At 43.4% G+C, this 25,896-nt stretch overlaps 1 protein-coding gene across 2 annotated transcripts in view; it reads right to left on the bottom strand.

Annotated features, from left to right (window-relative positions):
- The window catches only part of C3H2orf42 (chromosome 3 C2orf42 homolog), a 41,228-nt gene that overhangs the window by 5,459 nt on the left and 9,873 nt on the right, over positions 1-25,896 (bottom strand). The window contains exons 5-9 of one of the 2 annotated variants that reach the window (XM_066378076.1): positions 25,757-25,861; positions 22,834-22,938; positions 17,040-17,147; positions 12,715-12,815; positions 10,305-10,467 (exon numbers count right to left, since the gene is read on the bottom strand). In XM_066378076.1, the coding sequence (XP_066234173.1) occupies positions 10,305-10,467; positions 12,715-12,815; positions 17,040-17,147; positions 22,834-22,938; positions 25,757-25,861 (582 nt within the window). The remainder of the gene's footprint in view (positions 1-10,304; positions 10,468-12,714; positions 12,816-17,039; positions 17,148-22,833; positions 22,939-25,756; positions 25,862-25,896) is intronic. The other variant, XM_066378077.1, reaches the window with a different exon arrangement.

Raw genomic sequence — 25,896 nt, 5'->3', positions numbered from 1 at the left:
AGGCACATATGAGAAAGCAATCAGTGAACAACTAAGGTGTGTCATAACAAAGAATTGATGCTTCTCATCTCTCTTCCTGTGTGTCTGTCCTTCTCTCTCTCTGTCTGTCTCTGTCACAAAAAGAGACTCTCCACCCTTTCTGTCCATGTGAGATTGCCATCTATGAATTAGGAAGTCAGCCCTCACCAAACATTGAATTAGCCAATGCCTTGATCTTGGACTTCCCAGCCTCCCAAACTAAGATAAATATTTTGCTCTTGTTTGTAAGAAACACAGTTTAGCCCAGGCATAGCCAACATACAGCCTGCGAGCCGGATCCGGCCCCTGTAATGAGATCATGCAGCCCGCGACTTTTTTTTTTTTTTTTCATTTTTCCGAAGCTGAAGCTGGAAACGGGGAGGCAGTCAGACAGACTCTCGCATGCGCCTGACCGGGATCCACCAGGCATGCCCACCAGGGGCGATGTTCTGCCCCTCTGGGGCATCGCTCTGTTGCATCCAGAGCCATTCTAGCGCCTGAGGCAGAGGCCACAGAGCCATCCCCAGAGCCCGGGTCATCTTTGCTCCAATGGAGCCTCGGCTGCAGGAGGGGAAGAGAGAACAGAGAGGAAGGAGAGGGGGAGGGGTGGAGAAGCAGATGGGCACTTCTCCTGTGTGCCCTAGCCGGGAATCGAACCCGGGACTCCTGCACGCCAGGCCGACGCTCTACCGCTGAGCCAACCGGCTAGGGCCCAGCATGCGATTAGATTTTTAATATTCTCCACTACTTTAAAATCTCAGCTACTCAGAAGCAGAAGCATCTTTGATTATTGGAAATCAAGATATTTAAGAAGATAGTGATACGTGGAAAAGAATTCCGCGTGTGAATAATCTAGGGTTAACTTTCAATAATTGGTCAAATGGATTTATGATACTTCTTTATTTTTTAAAAAAATTCCGCCCTGGCCGGTTGGCTCAGCGGTAGAGCGTCGGCCTAGCGTGCGGAGGACCCGGGTTCGATTCCCGGCCAGGGCACATAGGAGAAGCGCCCATTTGCTTCTCCACCCCTCCGCCGCGCTTTCCTCTCTGTCTCTCTCTTCCCCTCCCGCAGCCGAGGCTCCATTGGAGCAAAGATGGCCCGGGCGCTGGGGATGGCTCTGTGGCCTCCGCCTCAGGCGCTAGAGTGGCTCTGGTCGCAATATGGCGACGCCCAGGATGGGCAGAGCATCGCCCCCTGGTGGGCAGAGCGTCGCCCCTGGTGGGCGTGCCGGGTGGATCCCGGTCGGGCGCATGCGGGAGTCTGTCTGACTGTCTCTCCCCGTTTCCAGCTTCAGAAAAATGAAAAAAAAAAAAAAAAAAAAAAAAAAAATTCCATTATAAAAATTTACAACTTTTGTACTTGTCTGTACTCGATATGTACTGTTTGACGTTTAGCGGCTATGTGAAACCCACATTCTTTTAGGCGGAGTTTGCAAGTGCACATCCAAGGTCAAACAATTCATTATTTTTGTGGTCAAATGTGCTGAATCAAGTGGCATTGTAGCATACACAATAGCTGCAGTTGATAACTGAAAACGTGTCCAGGCTGTTTGTAAAACGAAATAATTGTTTTATTTATGATATAACCTCTTCAAGCTCATTCTATTAATTGAATATTGTTTTGATTGATTGTGATACAGTTTGGATATTTATACGGTATGTAATTATATTTTATTAAAATAATATTGTATATTAAAATTTTTTCACTCACATTTATTCATAAACAAATTACATAATAAAATTTTGTTTACTTAAATCGTTTTTGTATTTAACATTTTTTAATTTTATTTTTAACTTTATTCAGTTCTTTTTAGAGAGACACAGAGAGAGAAAGAGAGTAAAAGAGAGAGAGAGAGAAGGGAGAGGAGCAGAAAGCATCAACTCTCATATGTGCCTTGGCCAGGCAAGCCCAGGGTTTTGAACCAGCGACCTCAGCGTTCCCAGGTCGACACTTTATCCACTGCGCCACCACAGGTCAGGCAACATTTTTTTTGTTTCTCTTTTTTCTGTATTTTTCTGAAGCTGGAAACGGGGAGAGACAGACAGACTCCCGCATGCTCCCGACCAGGATCCACCTGGCACGCCCACCAGGGGGCGACGCTCTGCCCCTCCGGGGGGTCGCTCTGTTGCGACCAGAGCCACTCTAGCGCCTGGGGCAGAGGCCAAGGAGCCATCCCTAACGCCCAGGCCATCTTTGCTCCAGTGCAGCCTTGGCTGCGGGAGGGGAAGAGAGAGACAGAGAGGAAGGAGAGGGGGAGGAGTGGAGAAGCAGATGGGCGCTTCTCCTGTGTGCCCTGGCTGGGAATCAAACCCGGGACTTCTGCACGCCAGGCCGACGCTCTACCACTGAGCCAACCGGCCAGGGCCCAGGCAACATTTTTTTATTTTAATATTTCATCCAGCCCGTGAAAAAAGTTTCCTTTCTAATCTGGCCTGGGGGCAAAAACTGTTGGCCATGCCTGATTTAGCCTGACCAGGCAGTGGTGCAATGGATAAAGCATAGGACTGGGATGCAGAGGTCCCAGGTTCGAAACCTTGTGGTCGCCAACTTGAGTGCGGGCTCCTCTGGTTTGAGTAAGGTTCATCAGCTTGAGCATAGGGTTGCTGGCCTGAGCATGGGATCATAGACATGACCCCAAGGTCACTGGCTTGGCTGGAATCCCCCACCCCTACGTCAAGACACATTGAGAAAGCAATCAACGAACAACTAAGGTGCTACAACTATGATTTTTCATCTCTCCTTTCCTGTCTTTCTCTCTAACTAAAAAAAGAAAAAAAAAAGTCACCTAGTTTATGATATTCTGTATAGCAGCTTCCATGGACTAAGACAAGTACCATATATAATTTACATTGACAATGTGAAGATCAATAAACAGAAACCTCATTTAAATTAGACTTGGAAGAGCCTAAGCGGGGAGCTCTCAGATCTCTACCACTCATTGACAGTTACCCCAAACAGGACAAGAATACTTTCCATCTCCTCATGAAGATGTGTTTCTACTCCACTAAAGAAGGAAGAATTGTCTCACATGGCAACTACTCAGCCAATGAAAAGTCACTACACTTCAAACTCCCTCTTTCCTCCAATGTTTACATTCCTCATTGTTTACAACAATCCCCTTTAAACAGCCCCCTTTCAGGGAGGGGGAGGGGGAGGGTCACAAAGAAAACTAGATAGAAGGTGACGGAGGACAATCTGACTTTGGGTGATGGGTATGCAACATAATTGAATGACAAGATAACCTGGACATGTTTCCTTTGAATATATGTACCCTGATTTATTGATGTCACCCCATTAAAATTAATAAAAATTTATTCATAAAAAAAAATAGCCCTGGCCGGTTGGCTCAGCGGTAGAGCGTCGGCCTGGCGTGCGGGGGACCCAGGTTCGATTCCCGGCCAGGGCACATAGGAGAAGCGCCCATTTTCTTCTCCACCCCCCCTCCTTCCTCTCTGTCTCTCTCTTCCCCTTCCGCAGCCAAGGCTCCATTGGAGCAAAGATGGCCTGGGCGCTGGGGATGGCTCCTTGGCCTCTGCCCCAGGCGCTAGAGTGGCTCTAGTCGCGGCAGAGCGATGCCCGGAGAGGCAGAGGCAGAGCATTGCCCCCTGGTGGGCAGAGCCTCGCCCCTGGTGGGCGTGCCCGGTGGATCCTGGTCGGGCGCATGCAGGAATCTGTCTGACTGTCTCTCCCCGTTTCCAGCTTCAGAAAAAAAAAAAAAAATAAACAGCCCCCTTTCCTCTATAAAAAAACAGTTCCTCACCTTTGTTCCCTGGACTTGCACAAGATTTGCCATTAGGCTGCATATCCTAAACTGCAATTCTTTATTGTTCCCAAATAAACTTATTTTGCTGGAGAAATATTGGACTTTGTTTAAGGTAGATACAACATCTGTCAATAACTCTGATGTGTCAAAAATACTGCATTACAATACTTAAACTCGTAGAAATAGAAGACATTCTGAGGAAAAGAATTGTAATAGGAAATTGTATCACGACTCTTCAGTCTTTTTTTTTTTTTTTTTTAGCGCAAAAGAGAGACAGGAAAGTAGAGAAATGAGAAGCATAAACTCATAGTTGTGGCACCTTAGTTGTTATTGACTGCTTTCTCATATGTGCCTTGACCAGGGGGCTCCAGTAGAGCTAATGACCCCTTGCTCAAACCAGCGACCTTGGGCTCAAGTCAGCAACCTTGAGCTTCAAGCCAGCTACTATGGGGTCATGTCTATGATCCCATGCTCAAGCCAGAGACCCAGCGCTCAAGCTGGTGAGTTTGCACTCAAGCCAGATGAGCCAGCGCTCAAGCCGGTGAGTTTGCACTCAAGCCAGATGAGCCAGCGCTCAAGCCAGCGACCTTGGGGTTTCAAACTTGGGTCCTCAGTGTCCCAGGCCAATGCTCTACAAACTGCGCCACCACATGGTCAGGCAACTCTTCAGTCTTTAGCAGTTCAGAGATAATAAATGAAGATAAAGAAGACAAATTTTAAAATATGACTCATTAAAAAATTTTTTTTAAGATTTTATTTATTCATTTGAGAGAGGAGAGAGAGAGAGAGAGAGAGAGAGAGAGAGAGAGAGAGAAGGGGGTAGGAGCAGGAAGCATCAACACCCATATGTGCCTTGACCAGGCAAGTCCAGGGTTTTGAACCAGCGACCTCAGTTTTCCAGGTTGACGCTTTATCCACTGCACCACCACAGGTCAGGCAAAAAAAAATTTTTTTTTGTATTTCTCTGAAGTTGGAAATGGGGAGGCAGTCAGACAGACTCCAGCATGCGCCCGACTGGGATCCACCTGGCATGCCCACCAGGGGGCGATGCTCAGCCCATCTGGGCCATTGCTCTGTTGCAACCAGAGCCATTCTAGTGCCTGAGGCAGAGGCCATGGAGCCATCCTCAGTGCCCGGGCCAACTTTGCTCCAATGGAGCCTTGGCTGCGGGAGGGGAAGAGAGAGACAGAGAGGAAGGAGAGGGGGAGGGGTGGAGAAGCAGATGGGCGCTTCTCCTGTGTGCCCTGGCCAGGAACTGAACCCGGGACGCCAGGCCGACGCTCTACCACTGAGCCAACCAGCCAGGGCCTCAAAAAATTTTTTTGAGAGAAAGAGACAGGGGCAGACAGACAGGAAGGGAGCGAGATGAGAAGCCACAACTTGTAATTGCGGCACTTAGTTGTTTATTGATTGCTTTCTCTCTTTTTAAAAAGATTTTATTTATTCATTTTATAGAGGAGAGAGTGAGAGAGAGAGAGAAAAGAGGGGAGGAGAAGAAAGTATCAACTCCCATATCTGCCTTGACCAGGCAAGCCCAGGTTTCAAACCAGCAACCTCAGCATTCCAGGTCGATGCTTTACTCACTGTACCACCACATGCCAGGCGATTGATTGCTTTTTTATACATGCCTTGATTGGGGGGGCTCCAGCTGAGCCAGTGAACCCTTGCTCAAGTCAGAGACCTTGGGCTCAAGCCAGTGACCATGGGGTCATATTTATGATTCCACACTCAAGCTGGATGAGCTTGTGCTCAAGTCGGTGACCTCAGTTTTTGTTTTTTTTTTTTGTATTTTTCTGAAGCTGGAAATAGGGAGGCAGTCAGACAGACTCCCGCATGCACCCGACCGGGATCCACCCGGCATGCCCACCAGGGGGCGACGCTCTGCCCATCCAGGGTGTCGCTCTGTCGCAATCAGAGCCACTCCAGCGCCTGGGGCAAAGGCCAAGGTGCCATCCCCAGTGCCCAGGCCATCTTTTGCTCCAATGGAGCCTCAGCTGCGGAAGGGGAAGAGAGAGACAGAGAAGGAGAGGGGGAGGGGTGGAGAAGCAGATGGGCGCTTCTCCTGTGTGCCCTGGCTGGGAATCCAACCCGGGACTTCCGCACGCCAGGCTGACGCTCTACCACTGAGCCAACCGGCCAGGGCCTGACCTGTTTTTCAAGCCTGGGTCCTCAGGGTTCCAGGTCGACACTCTAGCCACTGCGCCACCACCTGGTCATGCTAAAATATGACTTATTTTAAAGCTATGTAAGACTTTATATTAGATAAATATCATCACTAGCCCAAATTCATATATTAGGTTAGTGAGAAAATAGTTCTAAATTCCTTAATAAATAGAAATTGAAAAGGTATATTTTTTTACCTCAAAATAATAAAATTAGAAATTGATAACAATATAAAAATAAAAAGCCTCAACCAACTGAAAATTTAAATGCAAAGTAATGAAGACAGAAACTAAACTACAATTATACACTATTTATATATTAATAATAAGAACTTTAAATGTTTTTATATCAAACATGAATTTACAATATTAACTGAGAATGCCATTTAAAAGTTACAAAAATAAAATAATTCCAAGAAAAATATTTAAAGAGCTAGGAGACATACATACAAAAGCAAAAAATAATTAAAACAAATTTAAGCCTGACCTGTGGTGACGCAGTGGATAAAGCGTCGACCTGGAAATGCTGAGGTCGCCGGTTTGAAACCCTGGGCTTGCCTGGTCAAGGCACATATGGGAGTTGATGCTTCCAGCTCCTCCTCCCTTCTCTCTCTCTCTGTCTCTCTCTCCTCTCTCTCCCTCTTTGTCTTTCTCTCTCCCTCTCTAAAAATGAATAAATAAAATAAAATAAAACAAATTTAGAACTGGATAAATACAAAAGCCAATTTTTTTGGAAAAAAACCCCCATAAAACAGACAAAATTCTGATAGAATATAATTTCAGAGTTAGAGTAGATTTTAAAAGTTATGTGATGATAATCTACACCAAAAGTTATTAAAATCTACACTGTTGACCTTAAACAAATAGCCAGATATTTCTCCAGTAAAATGGGTTTATTAGGGAATAACAAAGAACTGTAACTGGGGACATGTAGTCAGATAGTGAACCGCCACAGTAAGCCTAGAGAAACAACAGAGAGGAGAGGACTGCTCTTTCAAAGGCTTGAGAGAAGCTTTTTTTTTTTATTTAATTTTATTTTTTAGAGATACAGAGATTCAGAGAGAGGGATAGATAGGGACAGACAGACAGGAAATGGAGAGAGATGAGAAGCATCAACCATCAATTTTCGTTGTGACACCTTAGTTGTTCATTGATTGTTTTCTCATATGTGCCTTGACCGTGGGTCTTCAGCAGACCGAGTAACCCCTTGCTCGAGCCAGCGACCTTGGGTCCAAGCTGGTGAGCTTTGCCCAAACCAGATGAGTCCACGCTTAAGCTGGCGACCTCAGGGTCTCAAACCTGGATCCTCCGCATCCCAGTCCGACGTTCTATCCACTGCGCCAGCGCCTGGTCAGGCGAAGCTCTTGTAATAGAAGAAACTATTGGAGGAAACTGAAAGTTCAAAGAATAATGACTTTTCAATTTCCCAGTGTCTAAGCTGCTACAGGGCAAGGAAGAATTTCTTCTTCCTCCTGCTTAGGTAGAGGAGTTTCACTTGTCTATTGGAGATGCAAAGCACCTCTCTTCCTATTGGGATCAGTAGTGTGCACTGAGTGATGTGTACATGAGAGTTCTCTCTCTACTCTCCTGACTCTATTTTAAATGTTACTGTTTTTTAATTTTTATAACATAATTTAAATTTGGGATAAAAATGGATGAGTTTGGGGAAAAATATAAATTATAAAAATTAATTCAAGAAAATATATAAACTATAAGTGCAAATGTAAATCAAGAGAAATTGAACATATTTTAGAGAATTACCTGCAAGAAAGGGTTAAGTATGAGAATAATTCTTTTAAACATTCATGGAATGGGTATGTCCTAAGAAAATTTGTTCCAAAGCTTTCCAGAATTATTTTTTATATAACTTTTACCAAAACCCAACAAAAAGCCTCCAAAAAGGAAATTGTAGGCAGTTACCACCTGAGCCCAAAGTCACTGGCTTGAGCAAGGGGTCACTGGCTCAGCTTGAGCCCCTTGGTCAGGTCATGTATGAGAGGCAAAGAACAACAAAAGTGAAGCAACTATGAGTTGATGCTTCTCATCTCTCTTCTCCCTTCCTGCCTCTCAAAATAGCAAATAGTCTGACTTGTGATGGCGCAGTGGATAAAGCATTGACCTGGAATGCTGAGGTTACTGGTTCGAAACCCTAGGCTTGCCCGGTCAAGGCACATACCACAAGCAACCAATGAACATCTAGAGTGAAGAAACTACTTCTCGTCCATCCCTCTCTCTGTAAAATCAATAAATAAAATCTTTAAAAACAAAATAAAACAACCTCCCCCCAAAAAAAGACCCAAAATAGCAAATAGAATATATATGTATCTCAAAAGAAAAAAATACCAACTAGGATTTATTCTAGAAATACAAGAATTTGACAAAATAATTATAAATTCTAAACTTCTAAAAGAATAAGTATACAATTAGAGAAATGAATGAGACACATGGCAATGCTAAGGTAATTAAAATTGTGGCTGCCACTCATTCATTCATTCTTCATTCAACAAGTCTTTTTTTTTTTAAGACTTTATTTATTCATTTTAAACAGGAGAGAGAGAGAGAGAGAGAGAAGGGAGGAGCAGGAAGCATCAACTCCCATATGTGCCTTGACCAGGCAAGCCCAGGGTTTTGAACCGGCGATCTCAGCATTCGAGGTCGACACTTTATCCACTGCGTCACCACAGGTCAGGCCAACAAGTCTTTATTGAGTGCCTATTATCAGCCAGGCACAATGTTATCTTGGGGTACAGTGATGAACAAAAGTGACATAGTTCACTGCCAAGGAAGAGCTTATAGTCTAATCAGTGGAAGAAGAAGTACTAGAGGTTAGAAGTACAGGCTTTGAAGTCCAAAACTGCCTGGAATTGAAGCCTAGCTCTACCACTTACTAGTTGTATAACTAAGCAGAAAGACTAAACCTATCTTCTCAGTTTACTCATCTGTAACTAGGGATCACAGAATCTACCTCTCAGTGAGACGATGAGCATTAAATTAATTAATGCATCGTAAATCACTAAGATAATACTTGGCACAGTAGGTGCTCATCAGTGCCACTTGTTACCGTCATCATTATTATTAAATTATTATACAGAGATCTCAGTATTTATATACCATAAAATACTTTACTTAATATAAAAATAAAATTTTATTTTATTAAAAATACAAAAAGCAAAAAAAAAAATGCAAAAAGCAATTTATCATATACAAAAGACTAATATGAAAGTTTGTTCTCATTAATACTGAGGATAATACAAATTTAAAAGGTGACAAAACAGCCTGACCAAGCGGTAGCACAGAGGATAGAGTGTCGGACTGGGATGCAGAGGACCCAGGTTCAAAACCCCAAGGCCGCCAGCTAGAGTGTAGGCTCATCCGCTTGAGCACAGGCTCATCCGCTTGAGCACAGGCTCACCAGCTTGAGCGTGGGATCATAGACATGACCCCATGGTCGCTAGCTTGAGCCCAGAGGTTGCTCGCTTGAAGCCCAAGGTCTCTGGCTTAGAGCCCAAGGTCGCTGGTTCGAGCAAGGGGTCACTTACTTTGCTGCAGCCCCTTGGTCAAGGCACATATTAGAAAGCAATCAATAAACAACTCAGATGCCACAACAAAGAATTGATGCTTCTCATCTCTCTCTCTCTTCCTGTCTGTCTGTCCCTCTTTCTGTATTTCTCTCTCTCTGTTCTGTCTCACCTGCTACAACATGGAAAAACCTAGAATATTCAAATTCAAAGAGACAGAGAGGAGAATGGTGGTTGCCAAGGGCTACAAGCAGGCAGAGTGGGGAGTTAGTGTTTAATGGGTACAGTTTCAGTTGCAAAAGATGAAAAACTTCTGGAGATGAATGGTGGTGATGGTTGCACAAAAAATGTGAATGTACTTCATGTCAGAGAACTTGAAACTAGTTAAAATGGTAAATTTTGTTATGTATGTTTTAGAACAATAAAAATAGTAAAAAATAAAAATAAAGACAGACATGGAGAACTGTTAATTATATATTTTTAAGTGGAAAGGCAGCTGAGATATGATCCCATGTTTTAGAAACTCTTCACACACAGAAAAGAGTTTTGGAAGTGGACATATTATTTTCATGGTGATGTTGTCTATGGTGAGTGGGAGTACAGTAGTTTTTATATTTCTTCTTTATAAAATCTATGATTTCTCTATAATGAACAAGTATTTTTTCTATAATTTAATTTTTAAAGCCCTGGCCCAAATGAAACAAAATACCTTATCCCAGGATTACCTTTACAAGATGAATAAATGTGCCTTTTTTGTTTAAGGTCAAGATCTAAAGTCTACGACAATGTAGTACACCTAAGTTGACCTTTACAGGGAGATGCACTATTGAAACCAATCCTTACCAACTTTGAGAAACGTTTTTAGTTCCAAGGGTCGTAGCACTGGTTGCTTTTCCATACGACCATAGGTTTCTGCTATGCTTTCCACTTCCACTTTAGGACATTTAAACAGCTCATAAGTCCCATCCCGGTTCTGGATAAAACTACGGGTAATTTCCAAGGGCATCTGGACAAGGAGGCAATACCAAGACAAAGGAGAGAAAGAAAAACTTTCTAAGTAGACAAACACTTGGATGAGAACAGATATTTTATGTGTAGTATTCATTTCTCCTTATTAAGCACATTCAAATTAATTAAAACTTCCCCTTGTATTTTTTTCCCCTTGTATTTTCAAGTAAATTCTGTCAACAAAATCTGCCTTTTCTTTCTTACACCATTCATGACCTAGCTTTCCTTTATTCTCTATAACTTTAATTTGAACCCCAGCCAAACCATAGTGAACTGAACATCCTCATGGCTATATGACCACATCTGGCACAGACCTGCTCTATAATTTTTTTTTCCTTCCCCAATTTCTGTGCTAGACCATTCTCCTAAAATCTCTATTGATAACACCTACAGCTGACCTCACCATCCTTTGTGCTTCACATCATCCTTGGGACTGAGCCAGACAGAACTTGAACTGAACTTTTGTCTTTGCCACTAAACAGCAGGATGAACTTCTCAAAGCCTGTTTCTCATCTGCAAAATACATGAATGAGGTGATACAGGTAAATAACGCCCAACAGACAGAAGCGCAAAGATTATTAGCTTTCTTTCCTCACTTGCTTTTGGTCTGGGTTGCTCATTGCCTCCCTAAATACCACTGTTCCAGGCTAGAAGCTGCCTCTGTAATATCCTGCATTTAAGAAAGTTCCTCAAATGTCTTTAGTGCTTATATAGTTCTCCAGGGTTCACAAGTTCTATAGCTACCAAACAATTTATTCTTCTTCTGAACATAACAATGCCCTGAAATTAAGGTACTCTTTTTTTGAATATTTATTTTTAAAAAAAAATTGACTGATTTTATAGATAAAGGAAGGGAGAGAGAGGAAGACAGAAACATCGATCTGCTCCTGTATGTGCTCTGACTGGGGATCGAACCCACAACCCTTGCATATTGGGATAACATTCTAACAAACCAAGCTATCAGGCCAAGGCAAAATTCAGCTACTCTCCAATTGTTTTTTGACATTAAAAAAAATTATTATATTTTTAATTTATTGTGTTGACATGGTTTCAAGTGTCCCATTCAATGTAACACCTTCTACACACATCATGCCCCCCATGCTCCATGCAAAGTCTCTTTCTACCTCCGTTTGACCAGTTACTCTAAATGCATCACATCACATTATACTGATATTCTACACGATTGTACACTTTTCCCATTATTGTAAAAAGGGGAAATCCTCAAATTTTCAGGGTTTTCTTAAAAAATAAATGTTCAAAAGTATCTAATATTTCTCTGTGAAAAAGAACAAAAACTAAGGGTCATTTCTCTCGGAACTAAATTGCAGTTTGGGAAGGTGTGTTTAATTTTGCTGGGTCCACTAATTTCACAAATAGTATATCATCTCAAATTATTTATATATTTTTTAGCTGCCTGCCAGTTAATCTAGAGCTCACCACAGCTAATAGATTATTTGATTTACAAAAAAAATCATCCCTGTTTTCTGATCCCAAAGGCAAAGAAAAATACTCCAATTTCTTAAAAGAATATGCCAATTTAAGATACTTTTTCAAGCTTGAGGTAATACCCATTAAAATCAATCAGCACTATACAGCTATAAATATCTGAATAATCTCTTTTTTTTGGCCTGACCTGTGGTGGTCCAGTGGATAAAGCATAGACCTGGAATGTTGAGGTTGCTGGTTCAAAACCCTGGGCTTGCCTGGTCAAGGCACATATGGGAATTGATGCTTCCTGCTCCTTCCCCTCCCTTCTCTCTCTTTCTCTCTCTCCTCTCTAAAATGAGTAAGTAAAATCTTTAAAAAAATTTTTTTAAAGTACTTTAAAAATATCTCTTCCCCCCCATTGATTTGAGAGAAAGGAAGGGGGGAACAGAGAGAGAGAGAGAGAGAGAGAGAAGCATCAACTCATTGTTCCATTTAGTTGTGCATCCACTAACTGCTTCTCATAGGTGCCCTTACTGTACCCTGACCCGGCTCGAACTAGAGATCTTGGGGTTGAGGTGGCATCCTCAGGACTGAGCTGGTGACCCCAGGACAGAGCCAGCAACCCCAGGATCAAACTGGCAACCTCAGCGCCCCAGGATGACATTATCTACCGCACCACCAGCCAGGGCTGAATAATCTCTTAATACGAAAAAAAAGAATTGTTTTTGTTGTCTGTAACTCAAGGAACTGGTACATACATACTTTCTGCACTTGCTTCCCTCTCTTACTTCCCACTACTGTAGAAATAAACTCTTACCTCGGGGGTATCTAAGATTTGTTTAACTTGCAGGATATTGGTGATATGCCAGGTATACTTGGAAAAGGTTCCCAACGGCAAGGCATCTTTTCGAACAAAAGCTTCAATGTAAAAAGGGAATAAAATTAGACTACCAAGAAAATAACATTCTCTTACACTATTTCTTACCCAGTTTCTTTCTAGATACTTCAGTGCAGTGCTATTCTTGCCTTATAGAATCTTATATTTAAACTATTTTTAAAATTTTATTTATTGATTATGGATAAAGGAAAGAGAAAGGGGGGACTAGGAGTGATAAGCTCCTACTTGTAGTAGTTGCTTTCTGAATGTGTCTTGACCAGGCAAGCCCGGGGTTTCGAACAGCAACCTCAGCATTCCAGGGCGACGCTTTATCTACTGTGCCAGCACAGGTCAGGCATTTTTAAAAACTTTTTTATTTTTAAAATTTTATTTATTGATTATGGAGAGAAGAGAGAGAAAGGGGCACAGGAGTGGGATTCTTTTTTTAATTTACTGATTTGAGAGAGAGAAAGAGAGAAAGGCAGGGAGAGAGAGACAGGAACACAGATCTGTTCCTGTACGTGTTCTGACTGGGGATTGAACTGGCAACCTCTGTGCTTCGGGACAACACTCCAGCCAACCGAGCCATCTGGCCAGGGTGAATCTCAGCATTTTTAAAAAAGAAAATCTAGAGGCAAATATATAGTAGGGTTTGACATTAATATGATATATCTAGAATTTCTGTTGCATAAAGTCTCTGATGCTTCTTTGAGATGCTATTTATTTCTAGTTCCTTAGAAACTTGTTTCTTTGTTTGGTAAAGTTACATGCACAGGAGTCCATTAAAAATGCTTCTTATAATCTCTTGCAACTTTAGATATATCAGAGGTCAAATCATAGTCCTTAAAATAATTACATGGAGTTTAAGCCTGCTAATTTGGTTGCCAATCCATTACCATGCCTGCAGGATTATAAAGGGGTTCCACCAAAAGTCTGCAAAACTAGCTAAGGGATGGATTAAAATTAATGTACTAGACCAAAAGTTTAAACTAGAAGAAAGAGCCTGACCAGGCAGTGGCGCAGTGGAGTTAGACTAGGATGCAGAGGACCCAGCTATGAAACCCTGAGGTCACTGGCTTGAGCGTGAGCTCATCTGGCTTGAGCATGAGCTCACCAGCTTGAGTAAGGGGTCGGTGGCTTAAGTGTGGGATCATAGACACAACCCCATGGTCGCTGGCTTGAGCAAGGGGTCACTTGTTCTGCTGTAACTCCCTGGTTAAGGCATGTATGAGAAAGCAATCAATGAACAACTAAGGAGCCACAATGAGCCTGACCAGGTGGTGGCGCAGTGGATAGAGTGTCGGACTGGGATACAGAGGACCAGGTTTGAAACCTCGAGGTCACCAGCTTGAGCATGGGCTCATCTGGTTTGAGCAAGGCTCGCCAGCTTGAGCCCAAGGTTGCTGGCTTGAGCAAGGGGTCACTTAGAATGCTGTAGCCCTCTGGTCAAGGCACATATTAGAAAGCAATCAATGAGGCCCTGGCTGGTTGGCTCGGCGGTAGAGCGTCGGCCTGGCGTGCGGGGGACCCAGGTTCGATTCCAGGCCGGGGCACATGGGGGGAGGCGCCCATTTGCTTCTCCACCACCCCCTTCCTCTCTGTCTCTCTCTTCCCCTCCCTCAGCCAAGGCTCCATTGGAGCAAAGATGGCCCGGGTGCTGGGGATGGCTCCTTGGCCTCTGCCCCAGGTGCTAGAGTGGCTCTGGTCATGTCAGAGTGACGCCCCAGAGGGGCAGAGCATCGCCCCCTGGTGGGCAGAGCATCGCCCCTGGTGAGCGTGCCGGGTGGATCCCGGTCGGGCGCATGCGGGAGTCTGTCTGACTGTCTCTCCCTGTTTCCAGCTTCAGAAAAATCCAAAAAAAAAAAAAAAAAGAAAGCAATCAATGAACAACTAAGGTGCCACAATGAAAAATTGACGCTTCTCATCTCTCTCTTCCTGTCTGTCTGTCCCTGTCTGTCCTTCTCTCTGTCTCTGTCACAAAAAAACCCCCAGAAGAATCAACACTGCTTCAAAAATTAGGTAGATAAGCTGTGAATACAAAGATTTTCATGGCCCTAAACCAGGGGTCTCAAACTCGCGGCCCGCGGGCCGCATGCGGCCCGCCAAACAATTTTGTGCGGCCCGCAGACTAATCCACGAAGTTCAAAATATTTTAGATAAAATTAAGTAAGCCTAGGGGCCTACTTGTATTTTTCATTTCTCTAGCATCCTAGCTAGATATTAGCTTAGTTAACAGCAATTGTGATGCGAACTACAGTTTCTGGTCGTTTTGTGACACTGAGTAAACTGCATGTACAATTGTGCTTGTTGTACTGATTTTTTTTTGTTTTCAACTGCAGTGAGAAAAGTGTTGCATAACAGTTGCCTTTTGTAGACCTAGTGCACCCGCCGAAAGGCTGTGATCTTGCTCTGCGGCCCACATGCTGAGTTGAGTTTGAGACCCCTGCTGTAAACAGTAATTAACAGCTTGCATTATTCTTTTTTTGTGTGTGTATTTTTCTGAAGCTGGAAACGGGGAGGCAGTCAGACAGACTTCTGCATGTGCCAGACCGAGATCCACCCGGCATGCCCACCAGGGGGCGACGCTCTGCCCATCTGGAGTGTCACTCTGCCGCAATCAGAGCCATTCTAGCGCCTGAGGCAGAGGCCACAGAGCCATCCTCAGTGCCCGGGCAAACTTTGCTCCAATGGAGCCTTGGCTGCAGGAGGGGAAGAGAGAGACAGAGAGGAAGGAGAGAGGGAGGGGTGGAGAAGCAGATGGGTGCTTCTCTTGTGTGCCCCGGCCGGGAATCGAACCTGGGACTCCTGCACGCCAGGCCGATGCTCTACCACTGAGCCAACTGGCCAGGGCCTCAGCTTGCATTATTCAAAACCAGAATTAAACCTTACACAGTCCCACAGCCCGTATTATATCACCAAATAACAATTTGCCGAAGAAATAGCATGGATTTCTAACTGTAGTTACTCTTGTCACTGAGAAATCCTTTCTTCCTCCTTTTTTTTCTCTTATTTCCTTATACTCCCCAATAAGTATGTTGAGATGTCTAGTAGAAAGATGTTATATAAAACCAAGAAATAAGTACCAAAATAAAGTAATAATAAAGTGTTCCAAGCCTAAGAATTACTATAAAAATAAAATCTTCGGCCTTGGCCGGTTGGCTCAGTGGTAGAATATTGGCCAGGTGTGTGGAAGTTACAGGTTCAATTCCTGGTCAGGGCACATAGAAGAAGCGATCATCTGCTTCTCTGCACCTCTCCCTCCCCCCTTTCTCCCTCTCTCTCTCTTGCTCCTACAGCCATGGCTCGACTAGTTAGAGCAAGTTGGCCCTGGGTGATGAGGATGGTTCCATGGCCTTGCCTCAGGCATTAAAATAGCTTGGTTGCTGAACAATGGAGCAATGGCCAAAGATGGGCAGAGTATTGCCCAGAAAGGGGCTTGCTGGGTGGATCCCCATCGGGGCACATGTGGGACTCTATCTCTCTGCCCCACTTAATAAAACAAACAAACAAATAAAAAATTTCCTTTATCAAAAATTGGGAATCACAAAATCTAAGTTAGTTTTTGATACATACTATAATATGCTTCCAAGAAGCCAGCCCAGATAACAATTGGAGCTCACAATGCTTTTGTTGAAATTGATTCATATCTAGAAAATATCAAACTTCTTGGTGGGCATCTGCATTGCACTTCATTGTTGTTCTTTTACCAAGTCTGCGCTTTCTGAATTGTTCCATTAACTTGCACCGGAGTCAGTATGGGATAACTGAAAAGTATGATCATTATTCCAAGAGCTGACTGGCTAGGGCTTTATGCCAGGGGTCCCCAAACTTTTTACACAGGGGGCCAGTTCACTGTCCCTCAGACCATTGGAGGGCCGGACTATAAAAAAAAACTATGAACAAATCCCTATGCACACTGCACATATCTTATTTTAAAGTAAAAAAACAAAATGGGAACAAATACAATATTTAAAATAAAGAACAAGTAAATTTAAATCAATAAACTGACCAGTATTTCAGTGGGAACTATGCTCCTCTCACTGACCACCAATGAAAGAGGTGCCCCTTCTGGAAGTGTGGTGGGGGCCGGATAAATGGCCTCAGGGGGCTGCATGTGACCTGCGGGCTGTAGTTTGGGGACCCCTGCTTTATGCTCTCAGACTGTGGCTAGAAGTCCTAATCCTGAAAATTCCACATTATTTTTTCAAACATAATTCTCTAAGGTCAAGACATTTGCTGCTATTCCTGATGAAAAAATCCCATACCTGTAGTGGAATTGGGTAGCCGTTTTTTTGTGCTTCCTATAGATATTCTCTGTTGCAGGGCATCAAAAAAGGACTGAGGAATGTGGAACACCAGTGGCTCTGGTTTGCCTTTACAAAAGAAGAAGAAGAAACTCAGTTAAAATAGACCAACTTTTTTTTTTTTTATAAATTAAGTGAGAGGTGGGAAAGCAGACAGAAAGGTTCCTGTATGCACCCCAACTGGGATCCACCCAGCAAGCCCCCTACTGGGCAATGCTCTGCCCATCTGGGGCTGCTACTCTGTTGCTCAGCAACCAAACTATTTTAGCACCTGAGGTGAGGCTATAGAGATATCCTCATTGATCATGTAGGGCCAACTTGCTCAAATCATTTGAGCCATGGCTGCAGGAGAAGAAGAGAAAGAGAGAGAGGGGGAGGGGTGGCAAAGTAGATGGTCACTTCTGTGTGCCCTGACCAGAAATTGAATCTGGGACTTCCACACGTGGGGCCAATGCTCTACTGCTGAGCCAACTGGCCAGGGCCCAGACCAACTTTTCTTGTCAGAAATTTGAGAGTAACTTAGGTGGATGCACAATTACTTCAACTAAATGTGTACTGTTGAAATTGTGTTCATTTGTACTCTGCAATGGTTATGCTTATGAAGCATCTGGCAGCTTTGTGCAATGAATTGATGTTGTAAGGAATTATCTATTTTGTCATAGTATTTAAGTCATAATGTCATTTCAGAATTCAGTTCTGTAGGATTTTTTTTTCTTTAAAAAATGTATATTCTGCCTGACCTGTGGTGGCGCAGTGGATAAAGCGTCAACCTAGAAACACTGAGGTTGCCGGTTCAAAACCCTGGGCTTGCCTGGTCAAGGCACATATGGGAGTTGATGCTTCCTGCTCCTCCCCCCCTTCTCTCTCTCTCTCTCTCTCTCTCTCTCTCTCTCTCTCTCTCTCTCTCCCCCCCTCTCTATAATGAATAAATAAAATCTTAAAAAAAATGTATATTCTGGGTAGTTTTAATTGGTAAAAAATGTAATAGTGATTTAATACTGCATAGAGCTTTGGGAATTTTTTTAATATGCAAAGGTCTTATGAGCCAATAAAACTATTTCAAAGTTAAAAAAAAAAAGGAACTCATTTAAGAAACTCATATACAGGAAAAAATAAAGAAACTCAGTGGACTTCCTGATGTAGAGAAAGAGGTAGAAGAAATGGAATTGAAGGACAGATTTCTTTCTACAGAGGCAAAAAGAAGGCTTTGATTGATATTGATGAGCCAAGCACTGTCAGCAGCCCTACTCTTGATCCCTTTGAACCACAAAAAATATAGCAGACCCTTGTCATCCACCAAGAATAACTTTCCAAATCCCCAATTTTAGAAACACCAGCACAGCACAGACTTTCTTGAAAGAGTGTATGAAATGAGATGAGAACAATGAAGCTGAGTTCAGAAGGCAAACTTGATTCACTCCTTCTGACTCTCCCCAGGCACTTGCTATATGCATTCATGTCTAAACAAAATAGTGACATGCTGTCTCTCTCAGCTAGTCAGGACCGTGAATGTCAAATTAGAATACAAAATTAGGACAATCTTTATCCAATAAACAACAGTCTTTCTCTCTAAATACGACCTCAAGGGAGGTAAAATGTTTAAAAATACTTAACATACCTTTTAAAGAAATTTATAAAACATCAGGTGAACAAAAGTCAACTGAGTGTTCAAGGGAGGGGTCGAAAGAGTCCTCTACAACAGTGGTCCCCAACCCCTGGGCCACAGACCAGTACCGGTCCATGGGTCATTTGGTACCAGTCCACAGAGAAAGAATAAATAACTTACATTATTTCCGTTTTATTTATATTTAAGTCTGAACAATGTTTTATTTTTAAAAAATGACCAGATTCCCTGTTATATCAGTCTAAGACTCGCTGTAGACGCTTGTCTCGGTCACGTGATACATTTATCCGTCCCACTCTAAAGGCCAGTCCGTGAAAATATTTTCTCACATTAAACCGATCCGTGGCCCAAAAAAGGTTGGGGACTACTGCTCTACAAAACACTGTCCAAGGGGCTGCCTAGCCTTAGCAGAGGGAAAATATCCCAAACCATGTGGATAAACATACAACTTAAAGAATGTCTCTTAAAAAAAGACTCTTAAAGTCTTTTTGAAACAAAGGTCAAGCCAAGGAAAATTAAAATAAAAGGTCTTCTAGAATTACACAGAGAAAGACTTTACATTCTTTCTATTGATTTTGCCTACGTTATTGAATACAGAATGTTAATGACAAAACTGTCACTGCCTTTTTTTTTTTTTTTTTGTATTTTTCCGAAGTTGGAAATGGGGAGGCAGTCAGACTCCCTCATGCGCTCGACCGGGATCCACCCGGCATGCCCACCAGGGGGCGTCGCTCTGCCGCAATCGGAGCCATTCTAGAGCCTGAGGCAGAGGCCACAGAGCCATCCTCAACGCCCCGCCCCGGGCAAACTTTGCTCCAATGAAGCCTTGGCTGCAGGAGGGGAAGAGAGAGACAGAGAGGTAGGAGAGGGGGAGGGGTGGAGAAGCAGATGGGTGTTTGTGAATATCATTTATAATAACTTAAATATCAACATTTTCTTTCTTATGTTGACCTCTATTCTGAGGATATTCAACTGACTATTTCATATTTGCGTTTAAATGGCTCAAAGCTTCCCTAAGTTATCATGTCCAAAACAAAATGCTAAACGTTTTTCTCTATTAGTGGCCAGGAATCGAACCCGGGACTCCTGCACGCCAGGCCGACGCTCTACCACTGAGCCAACTGGCCAGGGCCTGTCACTGCTTTTGAGTTACTAAAATATTAATATCTGGGCAGTTTAGAAAAGTCACCTCACAAAAGAATTTTAAAACCTTTCATCTTAAAATTAGATTATGGGCTACATATTGAAATCATAACAGCTCTAAAAGAAGTGCTAAGTCACCAGAACTCAGCTGATGTGATGCTAGAGCTTATGTTTACAAAATAATCTTGAAAAGCCTTCATGAAAGAAACAGACTCAAGGTGACTTGGACAAAGGTGATGGTAATGGAGCTGGTGAGAGGGGGTGGTACAGGAAAAGGATGGAAAAGGACCACAATGTATAGCTGACATTATTGCCAATGTTCTATTTTCTGTTTTGGGATGTGGGTTCGTTGCAAACAATAAATAAAAACTTCAAAAAAAAAGAAAAACATTCTCTTTAACCCTCCTTAGCTTCTTTTATTTTCTAAAAAGTAACTTCTAAAGTTTTATTTTTTCTGAATAAAAATAAAATAATGTATTTCAAGCTCTCCATTCTTGTCCCTTTCCTCACCATAAAGTCATACTATTCTAATCCTCCAACACTCATCTTCTTTCACTGAGTTTCTGCCATCAGGCTACTACTATTCAGCTTAGGGTACTTTATTTTTATTTGGGGGGGGGGAGTACTTTATTTTTAAAATGATAGTCATAAACTGCAACATAATCAGCAATGAACATCAAAATGATACGATCTGCTAGGAGGAGAGTTTCAAGACCTAAGATGTAACACTTGGAAAAGAAAAGACCTGTGGTGGTGCAGTGGCTAGTGTTGACCTGGAATACTGTTGCCAGTTGGAAACCTTGGGCTTGCTGATCAAGGCACACATGGGAGTTGATGCTTTCTGCTCCTCCTCCTGCCTTTCTCTCTCTCTCTTCCCCTGCCTCTCTAAAACAAATAAATTAATAAAGAAAAGAAAAAGAAAAAGAAAAAAAAGGAAAAACCTGTCAAGGAGAGCTACAGATATGTATATAATAGCAGGGACTGTTTTTTTGGGAACAGAAATAGACCTATTCAATGTGGCCAGAGTATAGTAGTAGATCCAACAGAAGTATTATAAGCAAACATGTCCACTTAGCATGAAGAAAACCTTCCTCACAGCTATCACTGTCCAACAATGTTGTGATCTATCTCAGAAAGCCGTGAGCTCCTCATCACTGCACAAAGCCTGGAAAACTATCCATCAAGGATGCTTTTGAGGCAAGGGGCAAGGACTGGCTAGATGTTCTACCTCTGAAATTGCTGAGGTTTCATGAACTATCATACTAATACCAAGCCTGTGTTCTCCAATCTTCCTTAGCATGCTATGTAATATTATAGAACTATTTTAGTCTTATATGTTTAGATTTTCTCTAAACTTTCTCCCCTCTTGTTTCAATTTTAAGTTTGAGAGAACTATCTCATTTTTATTTAATAATTGATTTCAAAGAGAGAGGAAGGGAGGGAGGAAGAGAGAGAGAGAGAGGGAGGGAGAGAGAGAGAGAGAGAGAAACAATGACTTGTTGTTCCCCTTATTTATGCATGTTCCACTTATTTATGATGGCTCCATGGAGTCATCCTCAGCACTGGGGGCTAATGCGCTCAAACCAACTGAGCCATGGCTACCGAAGAGGAAGAGAAAGGAAGAAGGGGGAAGGAAAGGGGTGGAGAAGCAGATTCTCCTGTGTGCCTTGACCAGGAATTGAACCTGGGACATCCACACACTGGGCAGATGCTCTACCACTAAGCCAATCAGCCAGGGCTGGTTGATTCTTGTATTGTGCCCTGACAAGGAATTGAACCCACATTCTTGGCATATCAGGATGATGCTCTAACCAACTGAGTTACCCAGCCAGGGCTAGGATGATCTTCTAAAGCTTTGATAACTCCCTCACAAAGCACACTACACCCCAAGATCAAAGCTATCTACCTTTATGTATTTGCTGTTTTTCCTCTTCCATTTCTAAATTCATTTTATTTTATTTATTTATTTTTTTTCTGAAGCTGGAAACGGGGAGAGACAGACAGACTCCCGCATGCGCCCGACCGGGATCCACCCGGCACGCCCACCAGGGGCGATGCTCTGCCCACCAGAGGGCGATGCTCTGCCCCTCTGGGGCGTCGCTCTGCCGAGACCAGAGCCACTCTAGCACCTGGGGCAGAGGCCAAGGAGCCATCCCCAGTGCCCGGGCCATCTTTGCTCCAATGGAGCCTTGGCTGCAGGAGGGGAAGAGAGAGACAGAGAGGAAGGAGAGGGGGGGGGGGTGGAGAAGCAAATGGGCGCTTATCCTATGTGCCCTGGCCGGGAATCGAACCTGGGTCCCCCGCACACCAGGCCGATGCTCTACCGCTGAGCCAACCGGCCAGGGCCTAAATTCATTTTATTGATCCTGCATTTTATATATATATATAATATATATATAAAAAATATATATAAATATATATATTATATATATTTATATATATATATATTTTTTGTATTTTTCTGAAGTTGGAAACGGGGAGGCAGTCAGTCAGACTCCTTCATGTGCCCAACTAGGATCTACCTGGCATGCCTACCAGGGGGTGATGCTCTGCCCATCTGGGGCATTGCTCTGTTGCACTCAGAGCCATTCTAGTGCCTGAGGCAGAGGCCACAGAGCCATCCTTAGCGCCCAGGCCAACGTTGCTCCAAAGGAGCCTCGGCTGTGAGAGGGGAAGAGAGAGATAGAGAAGAAGGAGAGGGGGAGGGGTGGAGAAGCAGATGGGTGCTTCTCCTGTGTGCCCTGGCCGGGAATCGAACCCGGGACTCCTGCACGCCAGGCCAACGCTCTACCACTGAGCCATCCGGCCAGGGCGATCCTACATTTTAATTATGTGATTGTTCCTTTCTTTCACTTATATTTCAACTTTTTGTGGCTCAATGTACTCTGGAGTCAAGCTCAGTTACTTTTCCTATTATGAGAACTCTAGCACAATTACTTTAATTTCTCCCACTTTCAGCAACAACCCAGTTGGGTGACCAATACTTACCATCAAACTGATAGTGCATGGTTTGATGGATGCGTTCTGTGACACTAGCCAGCCAGTCTTGGAAGGATAAGGTCACTTGTGCCTCATCTAACACCTGACAGCAGGCTAGGAAAAACAAAAAAAACGCTTTAGCAACTTTTTTTTTTTTCCTACAGAGACAGAGAGTCAGAGAGAGGGATAGACAGGAACAGACAGACAGGAACAGAGAGAAATGAGAAGCATTAATCATCAGTTTTTCGTTGTGACACCTTAGTTGTTCATTGATTGCTTTCTCATATGTGCCTGACCATGGGCCTTCAGCAGACCGAGTAACCTCTTGCTCGAGCCAGCAACCTTGGGTCCAAGCTGGTGAGCTTTGCTCAAACCCGATGAGCCTGCACTCAAGCTGGTGACCTTGGGGGTCTCGAACCTGGGTCCTCGGCATCCCAGCCCGACGCTCTATCCACTGCGCCACGACCTGTTCAGGTGAACTAAACTATTTTTATACAGTGTATAAGAAGTTAAACAGCCTGACCAGTTGGTGGCGCAGTGGATAGAGCGCTGGACTGGGACCAAGAGGACTCATTTTCAAAACCCCAAGGTCACGGGCTTGAATGTGGGCTTATCTAGCTTGAGCGCAGGCTCACAGGCTTCAGTGTGGGATCATAGACATGACCCTATGGTCACTGGCTTGAGCCCAAAGGTTGCTGGCTTGAAGCCCAAGATTGCTGGCTTGAGCAAGGGGTCACTCGCTCTGCTGTAGCTCCCCCCCACCCCCGCATATCAAGGCGCATATGAGAAAACAATCAATGAACTAAGGTGCCGCAACAAAGAATTGATGCTTCTCATCTATCTCCTTCCTGTCTGCCTGTCTCTATCTGTCCCTCTCTCTGTCCCTCCTGCTAAAAATAAGAAGTTAAACTGTTGCTCCTCAAATGTTTGTGCTTATTTTCAGTAGCAAAGTGATATATATATATATATATATATATATTAAGCCTGGCCAGGTGGTGGCACAGTGGATAGTGTTGAATTGGAATGCAGAGAACCCAGGTTCAAAACCCAGAGGTTGTCAGCTTGGGGGCAGGCTCATTGGCTTGAGCACGGGTTCATCAGCTTGAGTAAGGGGTCGCTGGCTTGAGTGTGGGATCATAGACATAACCCCATGGTCGCTGGATTGAGCCCAAAGGTCGCTGGCTTGAAGCCCAAGGTTGCTGGATTGAGCGAGGGGTCACTCACTTTGCTGTAGCCCCCTGGTCAAGGCACATCTGAGAAAACAATCACTGAACAACTAAGGAGCTGCAACAAAGAATTGATGCTTCTCATCTCTCTCCCATCCTGTCTGACTCTGTCTGACTCTCTCTCTGTCAAAACAAAACAAAACAAAACATAACATATTATGTTCAAATTAAGTCATTCTGTATTCATAAATTCAGAATGCTAGCTATGTTATTGCTTTTAATAAAACCATGTTTTTAAACTTCACTAACTATGGAGAACAGACTTAATTGTCTTTCAACAGCTATTTATCACTGAATAATTATAAAGTATGTTTCTTTTTCAAATTTAAATTTCCGTACCAACTACATATGAGTAATAAATAACAAGAGGGAAAAATCCTACAAAACACCTCTGCCAAAAAAAATCAGTAATTTTTGTTGCATTTGTTATTTATTTATTTATTTATTTTTGTATTTTTCCGAAGCTGGAAATGGGGAAGCAGTCAGACAGACTCCCGCATGCGCCCGACCGGGATCCACCTAGCATGTCCACCAGGGGGTGATGCTCTGCCCATCTGGGGCGTTGCTCTGTCGCAACCAGAGCCATTCTAGCGCCTGAGGTAGAGGTCATGGAGCCATCCTCAGCGCCTGGGCCAACTTTGCTCCAATGGAGCCTTAGCTGAAGGAGGGGAAGAGAGAGACAGAGAGGAAGGAGAGGGGGAGGGGTGGAGAAGCAGATGGGCGCTTCTCCTGTGTGCCCTGGCCGGGAATCAAACCTGGGATTCCTGCACACCAGGCCAATGCTCTACCACTGAGCCAACCGACCAGGGCCGCATTTGTTATTTAAAAGACACAATTTGGCCTGACCAGGCGGTGGCGCAGTGGATAGAGCATAGGACTGGGATGCGAAAGGACCCAGGTTCGAGACCCCAGGATAGCCAGCTTGAGCATGGGCTCATCTGGCTTGAGCAAAAAAGCTCACTAGCATGGACCCAAGGTCACTGGCTTGAGCGGGGGGTTACTCAGTCTGCTGAAGGCCCACGGTCATGGCACATATGAGAAAGCAATCAATGAACAACTATGGTGTTGCAACAAAAACTGATGATTTATGCTTCTCATCTCTCTCCATTCCTGTCTGTCTGTCTCTATCTATCCCTCTATCTGACTCTCTCTCTGTCACTGTAAAAAAATAAAATAAAATAAAAAATAAAAGACACAGTTTGTTTTTGAGCATGATTTGAGACCAGTGCGACAGGATAGACCAGGGGTCGGGAACCTATGGCTTGTGAGCCAGATGTGGCTCTTTTGATGGCTGCATCTGGCTTGCAGACAAATCTTTAATAAAAAAAAAATAGTAACGTTAAAATACAAAACATTCTCATGTATTACAATCCATTCATTTCCTACCGTTCATGTTCATGGTTGCGGGTAGCTGGAGCCAATCACAGCTGTCCTCCGGGACAACACCAAATTTTTATTGGATAATGCATAACGTACACGGGTCATTGTATGGCTCTCGCGGAATTACATTTTAAAATATGTGGCGTTCATGGCTCTCTCAGCCAAAAAGGTTCCCTACCCTTTTGACTTTAGCCTCAGTGTCATCAAGTGTTTATCTTAGCATTCCTTGGGGGACACCATGCAATGTTTTTTTTGGATTTATTGCTTTTACCTTCTTTTGGATGATTTTCTACCTTTTTAACCTATTCTGGGGAGGGGAAACTTACCCTGCCTTTTTAATGAAGAAGCAACCACAGGCTTTTTCAGGCCACTTTTCCTTAGATTACTGCTCACTGACTCTTGAGGCAACAGTGAACTGTTCATCTGTACACCTAAAGCATAAATTATTATAGTGCTTAATAATATG

Source organism: Saccopteryx leptura, chromosome 3 (genome assembly GCF_036850995.1).
Source record: "Saccopteryx leptura isolate mSacLep1 chromosome 3, mSacLep1_pri_phased_curated, whole genome shotgun sequence".
Taxonomy (NCBI): Eukaryota; Metazoa; Chordata; class Mammalia; order Chiroptera; family Emballonuridae; genus Saccopteryx; species Saccopteryx leptura.
Note: the sequence above shows the minus strand (reverse complement) of the source record. Positions and strands in the feature narration are given on the sequence as shown.